Source organism: Nyctibius grandis, chromosome 2, assembly GCF_013368605.1.
Source record: "Nyctibius grandis isolate bNycGra1 chromosome 2, bNycGra1.pri, whole genome shotgun sequence".
NCBI classification, from domain to species: domain Eukaryota; kingdom Metazoa; phylum Chordata; class Aves; order Nyctibiiformes; family Nyctibiidae; genus Nyctibius; species Nyctibius grandis.
Window position 1 is genome coordinate 92370308 of NC_090659.1, and position 11338 is coordinate 92381645.

Genomic DNA, 11338 nt, shown 5'->3' on the forward strand with positions numbered 1-11338 from the left:
GAAAAATACATTTTTTCAAGCATTTTTTACTTAGTATTTAATTGTCTATAAACTTAATCTTTCTGAGAACTTGTTCATGCAAATTAATTTCTAGCTTAGTATGTTCTTCCTCAGGTTTTTTTGGTAGCAAATGCACATTTTCTTATCACAAAGAAGTTTAGGTTCTAATTAAGTATGTTTTTAATCTGTAAGCAACTGCAACCAAAGCTTGTTAAGAAAGGAGGCTCAATAAGATTGTTTAATTTTTAGGTGCCTTTAGTTTGGTTTTGTAGATCAAATTTAATACGTGACCTAAGAGAAAGATTAAAGAATTAGGCTTTAGCAATTTGCGTCTCATAGGGAAGGGTCAAAATTTTGGTATATGTACTGACCTGAGTATTTCTATCACAAACATCTAAGAGAAACTTCTTATTCCTATAAAATCATAAAAATTATTCCTTTGTGGCTATGCACCAAACTGCACGTGATAATTGGCATTTATTGCATTTGACCTATTTTTTTAAATCTTCTACCAAGGAATTATTTTAACATTACCTGGCTACTGAAAGGCTAACTTAACAGATATATAGGCATTGTCTCTAATGATGAGGTTGATAGGAATGATAAATTATCAGATATTTTTATTTGTGACCTGGTAACATGTGCAAAAGCATTAACGTGATGCCATTAGTATGTTTTTAATAATTAAGATCTTGGCAAAAACAACTTAACGTGCATATCAGTATAGTAAGGAAGGAAAAGCTTACTCTCAGTTCTGAAATTTAGTGTTGCGTGTTCAACTTGGTGCTTTCCGAAGCTCAAATCACATTTCAGGAGAAAAGGGAAGTGATTGGGAAGTAGAGGTCAGTATGACAAAATAGACTCCCAAACTTAGACGAAAGCGTGCACCTATGGTGATTAGTTGCTCTAGACTTGTGTGAAGAGTGTGAAAGGTACCTAGAGGACAGTCCAGATCGTAACCTGGGCTGAATTTTCCCTAAGAGTGGCTTCTCCCTTTCTAGCCCGGAAAAAATACTAGTTTTGTTTTGTTTTGCATGTATAACTGTGTGGTATATGTATTCGATCTCAAGATCAGGAAGTCTTGCATTCTTATTTAAAATAACCCAGAAAATTGGGAAATGTGTTTTTGGAAAGTTGAAATATATCCCCTGTTCTCCTTTTCTGGAGGTTAGTATGTTTTATTTAGATTTATTTTAGAAATATGTTTTGTTTTACATTAGTTCTGACATTTAGAGTGGACTTCATGCTTTCATAAACTAGAAGGCAGTTTGAGAATACTTTCCTCCATTTCTGTTTTTTTTTTTTTTTTTTGAAACTCTTGGGTTTAATCCTTATAATCATATGTTCCTTCCCTGTTATGGTTCATGTGTGTCTTAACATGAAGAAGAAAATACTTCACTTTTTCTGTTCTCACATGCCTGGCCCAGCATTCTCTGAAGGTCTTTTGATGTGAATGAGTTGGGTTTAGTGACTACAATTGTTCTGACCTCCTGAGTCGTTTTTGCCATCTTTTGAAGATCTATCAATCTTTTTCATGCTTGTTGTATTGAATTGCAGTGTTGCAAATACTCGGAATAGTGGTAGGACCCGCAAGTTTTAATAGTAAACTCCTTTCTGTGTGTATATGTGTATATGAGAGAGACACCTGTATCTTACACTGCAACATAAAATGTAAGACAAAAAATAGATGCAGGTGCCTCCTTTTTTAATTTTTCCTCGGGTCTCTCATTCTTCTGTTAGCTCTGACTTAGTAGATTTCAAAGTTGTGATGCTACTATTTGAGCTAATGCCTGAAGACACACAGGAAAGGTATTAGCTGGCTGTGTATCTGAACAAACACTCTAGCTACCTTAACAAGACAATGTACTAAGAAGAGTGCTCTGGAAAATAGCAGTGTCTATTATGTGTGCACTCCTAAAAAATTATAATATTTTTCTACTTGACACTTCAGTCATAAATTGATACTGATTTGACACCTCCAGGTAAAACATAAGACCTTCAGGCAGGCAGTAGTCATGCAGTCCTGAAAATGTTAAAATAGTTAATTGATTCACTTAGTTTTATAGATTAATTTTTAGTTCTCCAAATGCAGCTTTTAAAATTAATTGAAATCCTATTCCACCCCCACCCCGGGGCAGGGAGGGTTTGCCTGTTTTTTATTCCATCCCATTTCCCAATTGAAATGATCTCTGACCCAAACTGAGGGTCTTAAATTAGAAATAGTCATTCTTAGTTCTGTCACTAGTAAAGCTAGACAAGCACCTCCAGAGGGCACTGCAGCCCAGCAGAAAACTAAACTAACCTCTATATACTGATCTCTCGACAGCTGTGGGGTTTTGATCATCTCATAGGTACTTTGGTAAGTTACCTCAGTTACGTGGGAAATGAACCTGGGCTTTAGATCGCATTGAAAACAGTAATTTTCACTATAAGCAGTTGGTGGGTTCTGAAAGGGAGGAAAGGCTTGTGTTCGCTGATCACAGGAGGGTAACGAGCCACTGATGTGATGTGGCGGTATAAAAGACAAAAATATCTTAGCGTGTATCGGGCAAGGTATTAGTTGCTGCAACTGGATATGAACTCTTAAGGATACATGTTTTGCTCAGCAAGGCAGAAGTTAAATACCTATGTATGAAACAAAATACGTTTGTTAGGAGCTGGAACAAGAACCCAGTAACTTAGAACAGATAGTTCTTGACTTCTTTGAGAAGCCTGATTGTGTGGATATGCAAATGCCTGGACTAAAAAAACATATATATTAAATTTTTAATCAGACCGTATCTAGCTGGTTTAGGATTCCTGGTGTCTATTTTGAGTGAACTCCAATATTTCACTTGTCTGACAGTAAGAAACAGATCAGTCAGCTAAAGAAATAGTGGGATTGAACTTTGAACTCTAAATTAAAATAGAAAGATTAGTGAAGCCAGGTGCCAGGTCTGCCATCTTACCCTGGTGGTGTCTTCTTCTTTGGACAGAAGTTTTATACTGTATTTGCTGAAGTGGGTCTTTGGACATTAGCCAGACTTTCCTCTGGCATAAGAAAAATGACCATTCTTTTATAAACCAACAAACACCATTTACAAAACCGCCTGTTGTAGACAATAAAACTCTTACTTCCTGTGTTCTGTTTTAAAATTCACAGAAATAACTACAGAATTCAGTCTTTTTATGTAGAAAAGGACATATTTTTCACCGAAAAAGTTTCAGTGTTCAGGATATATTATGTACTCAAGATCAGAGAGGATCTTTTTGCTCATTCAAGTTAATTGTTTGCTCAAGAAGTTAATTGTTTTATGCATGGTTTTATGCCCACATTCTTTCTGTCAGTTCCATCACCTGCCTTGTTGCAGTTGGAACATCACCTAGGTGAAGAAGCAGAGAGAGATTGTCTTCCCTTTCATTTTTAATAGAGTTTCATATTACAATCTGACAGGTCTCATAGAAGAAGCATTATGACTTTTTAATTTTGTAGCTGCGGAAGATATTTCACTGAATGCTGTTTATGACTCTTTTTTTAAACAATGTATACAATGTCATGGTAGGGACTATAAAAGGCAATAAAGTTCTACAGTTCCAAAGAATAAGTAGGGTAAGTATCTAAATTGTGTTTACGAAATGCAGCATTGACAGTAGTCCAGAAAGCTACAGAGAATAAAGTTTGTTTGTGTGGGTGTTGCTGTTTGGTTTGGTTTTTTTTAACTAAAAGATTTTTTTATTCCTGGGCAAACTGGCAAATTCATCCTTGTCTTAGGGTAGGCTTTCTTCCATATATAGCTGAGCTTGACACATAAGCAAAGGAAGACTTTTTGCTTGGACCCTGGGCGAAAACAAATGTTTTCAGCTACACTGATCTCTGTTCCCAAGTGGTAGTTTAACTTAACCCTCACCTTTTCCTCTTCCCCAAGATGTTATAATTTCCCAACTCTGAAGACACTGTTTTCATTGTGGGTAGCATCTGTGCCACCCAAACCACACTATATGTTGTGAAAGGAAAATCCACATCCTTTTATTAAGACTGAGTGTTGTCTTTTTATATGTGCATTATTGGCATGGGAGGGGTGGCAAATGTCTTAATCTTGTGTTCAGAATTTCCTGTTTTCTGCAGTCTTGATGAACCACAGCCCTCATACCTGCGGCACCACATCATTTGAAAATGTTGCTCCCTCCAGAAGAAAATTTTGTGAAAGCTGCTCTAAAGAAAAGTGCCTGATTCTTGCGGAAGTTTTTGTTTTTATAGATGTGGGAATAATGATTAACTTATTACAACTGATCTCTTATGAGCTAATGTTTCAAGAATAACTTCTGTAACTGTTTAATCAGGATGTGCTGGTCAAAATATTTTGTTTTCTGTTCCCTTGTCTCCCATTTAGCTTTCCAGAAGACTGCGAGAAAGAGATTGGAAAGTTGGAGATCTCTTGCAAGCAGTGCTGAAATATTGTGAAATGATAGAGAACGTGTCTGATGGAGACAAAGCTCTAAATAAGTCTTTGGTTGGTTGGCTTCTGGAAAATGTCTGAGAAATCCAAAGATGCAACACTCTTCACTGCATTCCTCTTTTGAAAGGAGATAGAAGGAACACAGATATGTATAGTAACATTCAACTAATGAATGTTCAAGTAATTGTCAGCATTTAAAAGACTTGGAGGTGAAAGTCAAAATAGCTGTACTGTGCTTTGTGATACTGTGCACATGGTATGTTTATTGAGTCCGTAATCGGTATTGTCCACCCACGCATAACTTGTATTTACTGCTGTGTTCAGACCATTGAAATATTTATGAAAAAATCCCTTATCTATGATAGTACTTCAGAGGAGACAGTCTCAGGCATGATATTCAGGAGTCCCGCTGTGCCAGGATAGCTCTTGTTCCCACTTGTATGTGTGCTATATTCACAGTGGGTCTAAGAGCGCTGATGTTCTGCAAAAATCTGTCCTGGAATACCTTGCTGCAGACGATGGAAAAAATTACCAACGTTGGCCAGGTGTTACGTGCTCAAGGGCACCATTGCCAGGAAGAAAATCGTGACCTGCGCAAGCAGCCCCTTAATACAGTCTGGCTTCGTAGCCACCTTTATCAAGTTACTTTATGTGAAGATGTGAGAGTCTGCTCTGAAATTGTTGAGGTGCAAATACATGTACCCTTTTGTTGACTACTATAGAGCTGGTAACATCTGGTGGAAGGGCAGAGTGGGTAGCTGAGTATAATTTCATATATAATTCTTCAGCAAGGTTTCCTGAAGCTTGCCAATCAAGTTTAAATTGCTAAATTTCTTACTGAAGCTTTTTGTATGCAGATACTTCTATGACATTAATTCTGTATTGAAGAATTTGAATGTTGGTCTCTCACATAGATGTGTTAAAAGTAGCAGAAAGAAACTACTTCTGAAGATTTTGGCCATTGTTTTGACTAGTCTAATTCTTTTATTTCTTAGCTTCCATATATGAATTTTCTTTTCAGTAATAAAGAGAATTTTGTTACTCAGTGAGCACTTAAGCATTTAGCAAAGAAAGCTAATTAAAACATAAAGGGGAAATTTCTTGCAAATTGATTTTTCATTTTTCTTAACTACCTTGACTGAATTTTTTTTAGAGGCACTTTTAATCAAGTCTTTTTAGCAGTCTAATCAGGTTTCTTACCAGTGCTGCTGACTTGCCTTTCTCTCTAAAGGGAAGTCGGGACCTTTACATATCCTGTGGTTCGAAAATGCTTTTTGGGTTTTGTTTTTTTATGCATCCTTTGAGAGGAAAAGGCATGTGCTGGTAATTACAAGGTTGCCACCTCAAAGCTTATATCACTTGCAAGAGAATCATGGAGTCTTACTTATTTTGGATGAACAAAAAAATCGTAATAGCTTTTTCATAGAAAAATATACTTTTGATATGGTGCGCAAGTTTCTGATCCCAAACAAGGAGAGAGAAAGTCTCTAAATCTATTAATGAATTTTAATGGCATATGTAGAATTCTGATTTCCCCTACCCTCTAAATTACTATGAGGTTTCACACTGGTAAACTCAAAGAGCACTCTCCTTGCAATGTCTTTGTGTTTCAGGAAGGCATTCCACTGGTCTTTTTACAGAGACCTGGTTTGTTCTAGTCCTCATTTGTCATCTGGATTTCTGCCTTGGATCTCACAAAGTTCACCTTTCTCACACAGTTGAAGATTTTTAATGTTTTTGCATATGCACAGATGTGTGTTCAGACATGTGCATACACACATAGGTATGTATATGTATCTATATATGTATGAGATCTCACCAATATGGACTTACAATATAAATCTTTATCACTAACTTAAAATTCTGTATGCTTATAGTTTATTACCTCATGTCATATATCATTTCACTGATTGAAAGATCTATGTATGCCATGTGATAAAAAGACCAAAAACTGTTGCAAGGTCTTTTGTCTTGTTATAGGTAATATAATGCCAAGTGTCAGGAATCGTTTTCTCTAGAGCCCAAAGCAGCGTGGGAGGGAAGTTATCTTAATTCCTGTGTTCGGAAGATGGACTAGTAACAAATATTTTTGAAGACACGTACAAAAGTTGTCTGGATTTTTTTTTTTTTCTCCCCCACCCCCCATACTCCTTCCTTTTTTTTTTAAGGTCGACTTTCGGCTTTATTTCAGGCAAAAATTTGTAACCATTCCCTGGCTTTAACATCTTCCCTTTAACACAGCAATAATGTACTTGTACAAATTTACCTATAAAATTGAAATGTCAAGAGGATAAAATACTAAAAACAGTGCCTCAGGACTAAATTTTGCTCTGGGTTTTGGACCCTCGCATTCTCACCAAGTGGAATTTCAGGACATGAGGATACAGTAGTACTAGTACAGTGTTTCTGTACATGCCCAAAACCAAATTCAGAACGATATTGAAGGCATTGTAAATGTACAAAGCTGCACATTTGAAAAAACCCCAACAAAACAACAACACAGGAGCAGCCATTTTTTAACTGATTTATTCAGTATGTTGGATTTTATAAAGTTGGTGAAGTGTTTTTTCTTTTTAATTACTTTTCTGGAGAAAGGCAGAAGATTGTGCGATTCCCAAAGCTTAGAAATACTAAAAAAAGTGAAGTAGACAATAGCTACACTAAAAATGATTTTTGTAAATGGATTCTTGTTTTCAGACTGATCAAATACATTAAGTAACTATTGATTGGTGTTGTATTAAGGAAGAAACTGATTTATTAGCCTCTGAGGAAAGTAGCATAGTTTCCAAATTTACATGAGAAAAATGTTATAAAATATGTCATTTTTACTTAAACAAAAAAAAACAAACCAATTTTCTACACAATTTTTAAAAAATTTGTTCTGGATGACTTGACTTTTCTCCTTGGGTATCAAAACTGGGAAAGCATTAAACTAGCCTGGCAAAATTATTATAATTTAATAATTTTAATAATCTTTGGGAAACCTTACTCTGACTACATCTAACTGGTGCTGTCTGCCATATTAGTGGGAAAGCTGTACTTTGCTAATGCAAGTCTTAAATTACGCTATTAACTGAGTTTATTTAAAAATCCTGACCACAAATACAGAAGTGTAAATGAAAACTGTAAAAACATGAAGGGCCACATTTTGGTCCATTTAAACCAGACAACTCTTGCTTTATTAACAAACATCATAAGGTAGAGTTTATTTCATCTTGCATTTTTTCCGTATGGGAAACCTGACTTGGTAATTTAATTTTTAATTTGAGGAAAATATATACAATGGTGGTGTTGTTCCAGAAGACACCCTGTCTCAAACACTTCATAGATACATTCAGTGTTCTGAAAAATTGACGTGTTCGGGTGTTTTGTAAGATTCTGTAGAAAAAATCACTTTGAAAATAGTCCCTCTATAAATTAACAATTAAAAGTGGCCATATTTAAACCAAGTTTAAACATTCAGAACAGGGTGCATAAGTAATACAGGAGTATGCATAAAGCCTTAAAATAAAAACCAAACAAAACTCGAACCCATATGCTAAAATTAAAGAGGATTTGCTGTCTCAAAATAAGGATGTGAAAAAGTAGCTAGGACGATGTACTTGAATGCAATTTGTGTAGTATCTTTGTTCTTGAGTTTTAAAAGATTGTGTAAGCTTTTTAAAAAAACAAACAAAAACCAAAACCCCAGCAACCCACATTCCGAGACTAATTAGGTCTCTCAAAAATGGTATCAGATTTTAAATGTTACATTTTCTAATGTAACTTTGTCTGGGACCTTTTTTATAAAGAGCTACATATTGTTGGAGATGGGAACACAGTAAGTAGTAAACACTGTCACCAGCGCAAAACCCCCTAGTTTTACGCAGTTGATTTTCAAAGAAAAATACAAGATTCAGGAATGATTTTAGTGTAAGAATTTTGGCTTTTCAGCAAGAGCCACTACTGTCAAGCATTTACTGTACTTGAGCTGTGAAGAGGCAAGTACAGAGCCCAGCCACTGTAGTCACTTTATTTGTACCATCTTTGTACATTCCTGTTGTAATAGCTGGAGTTGTAGTTTTAGAGGGCCTTTGTTCTGTTGTAATGTCTGAATAGTATTTAATACTAACATTTATTATAATTTGCTGGAACTGCGGCTTATTTGTGCAGTGTTACAGTAATTCACAGCCCAGTTAGTGATGCAATTGTATTCCACAAGCAGATTGAATAACTATAAATGTTTATGTAACTGTACTCAATGAATATGAAGGTCTTGTACTGTATAATGGTGATGAGTTTTGCCATTTTAGTAATTTAACTATATTCAGTTTTCAGATTACGAACTCCAGGTTGCACTAAATTTGTCCTTGTTTTAGCAGTGGCTTAAAATAAAACACATTTCACTGGCTTTGAGAGTACTGTCATTTCTTGTAAATTCATGGAATATTATTTTTCTTTTCAGCTGACACAGCTAAGATTGGTCTTGGTCAGTGGTTGTGTGAAGGCGCTTGAAGAATGGTATAGTAAATAGTGCATCAGTAGATGGCATACTTCTTACAGAATTAAATTGGTGTCCAGGAAGAATGTGAGAACACTGTTTTACCATCTTTGGGTTGAAAGGTAAACCTGTAGTTCTGGTTACATGACGTAAAGCATCTCATGGATTCTGTAAGGAGAGACTGGGCAAGAAATCCGCTCTAATATCTCAAGACAAGTAGGGTGTAATAACCAGTCTACCTCAATCTCATCTTGCCTGGAAGCTAGGTTAGGGAGGTTGGCTTGATATTTCCGTGTGGACTGAGGTTGGTCTTTGGCACATTGTACAGTATTTGGGGAATTGGCATAAAAGCCAGCTTTAGAGTCTTCTGGACAAATGCAGGAATACACTGCTAATGAAAATGTTGTATGGAACATGAAGTTTCATAGGCTTATTCAAAATCCTCAAGCGTTTTGGTATCTTGTGAAATTTACCAAATAGCGTATTGTCAAGTACCCCAAAACAGTAATGCTGAGCAGAGATGTTGTGCACAGACACGGTTTCTAAGATTTAGAAGTACTGCCATTGCAAATAGCTGTCTTGATGTTTTTTGATTTATATATTGTGAGTCTACTAATCTCAGCTGTGTTTCATTTCAAGAATTATGAACTTTTTGCTGAAGTTACTTTTAAAACAGTAAACATGTGCAACTCTCCTTGACTCTTTATTTTTGCAATGGTTGGTTAAAGGAGGTTTCTATAGTGTTTATGAGATTACTTCCAAAAGCAGCATTCTTTTGTTTCATTACCATATCCGTTTCAAAGATTTTTTTTTTGTTTGGGTAATGCCTCACGTTCAATCATGTAGAAAATATATGTTGAAGCAAGTAAATATTTAACTCATTAAAATATTGTACAGCCAAAAAATATGGGTGGCGAGTTTGTGAACAAAAAAAAGATTTTTGTGAAGGGAAAGAAGAGGATATTCATGTGGAAGATTAGTCTGAGCTTTTTTCTTCCTGCCTGGATTTTATTTTTCTTCCTTTCAGCAGTCTGGTTCTGTCTGGCTTTATTCAACCACAGAACAGTATCCATGCACTTTGTTTAACCTTGGTGTATTAAATTGAGAGTTAAGCCTCCAGCTATTCCATAGTCTTCGCCCAACATGTGTGCTACTCCATCCTCTGCTGCCGTTGCTTGGACCTTCCTCTCTCTCTGTAGCCTGAGCTTCTGGTGTGACTGAATTCCATGCTGGTTACTGCTCTGAGCCTCTGATTGGAAGGTGGCTATGGAAAGTGAGTCATGCCAAGGGCGAAGAAATGTACTCAGAGCACTAACCTTACTGGTTATTGAGCACCATATTAATCAAATGCTGTCTGTTCCCATGCTGTTAAGGAAAACCACAAAACGTGTGACTGCTTGGGGCAAGGGAACTAACCATGACAAGCATGAGACCATGTCTGAGGTCAAGGTACTGGCTTTCTAGTCCATGACCACACAACACCTTTTCACAGGAATTGTGAAGACTGAAATTGAGGCCTTTATGTAGTCAAAATACATAGTCTGTCTTGCCTTCATTCCTCCAAAAGTTGCTGCTGCTTCTAGGACTGGGAAGGAGCTTTGTGTGTGTGTATTTGAGATTTTGTTTGTTTGGTTTTTTTGGTTTTAATTAAGAACACTTTTATGAGTCACTTGACTTGGTTTCTTGAAGTTCCAGTGCTTCGGCCAGGAATAAGATGAATATCGAGAAAAGAAATGGTGTGATAATGTATTTTTTTTGCCACCTGCCCCTGTAGCCCACTTATTGCCTATCTCTTATTTTGTACAGTCTCCACCTTGTGTAACTTCCAAGTCTCCTCCAACACTTCCCTTGTGGCTGTTGCTGGTTTCTACTTTTTTCTGACCGTCGTCCAGTCTTGTAGTATGGCTGTCATCTTCTGCTTCTTTCTTGACCCTACTCTGTTGTCCTGATGTGACTTCTGGCCTTCTCATTCTTGGCTGGCGGAAGTGGTTAAAAACCAGCAAGGGGAGTCGTCTTAGCTGGGAGGCTATGGAATAAGGCTTGCCTACCAGGAATCAGCAAGCAGTGAAGAAGAGCTAAACTTGCTCTTGGCTGAGTTTTTTACTCCTGTAGGAAAATAATCTGTGGTTGCTTTGGTTTGGAACCCAACTTGTTGCTTGCAAAACCCTTACTTTCACATCAGCATAAAATCTAACTTTTAAGCTGATCCTGAAGTATAATGTAACTCTAACATACTACATTATTCATGTGGATGTATATTCAGTGTGCTGCATAACAGCAGCTTCCAGACACAGACAGGGCGAAACTCATTCCTTTTGAAAGCTGGCAAAATCCCAGTTGTCTCACCCGCTTACATCAGGTCTCAGTTTAGATAGATAGTAACCTTTCATAACAGTCAATGTCTCTGTTTCTGAGAAGAATG

The 11338-nt window shown here is 36.5% G+C and overlaps 1 protein-coding gene across 1 annotated transcript in view; it reads left to right on the forward strand.

Annotated features, from left to right (window-relative positions):
* The window catches only part of AKAP11 (A-kinase anchoring protein 11), a 44467-nt gene extending 35647 nt beyond the window's left edge, over positions 1-8820 (forward strand). The window contains 1 exon segment of the mRNA XM_068425400.1: positions 4371-8820. Coding sequence (XP_068281501.1) covers positions 4371-4517 — 147 coding nt within the window. The 3' untranslated portion in view covers positions 4518-8820.
* The last annotated feature ends 2518 nt before the right edge of the window (positions 8821-11338 follow it).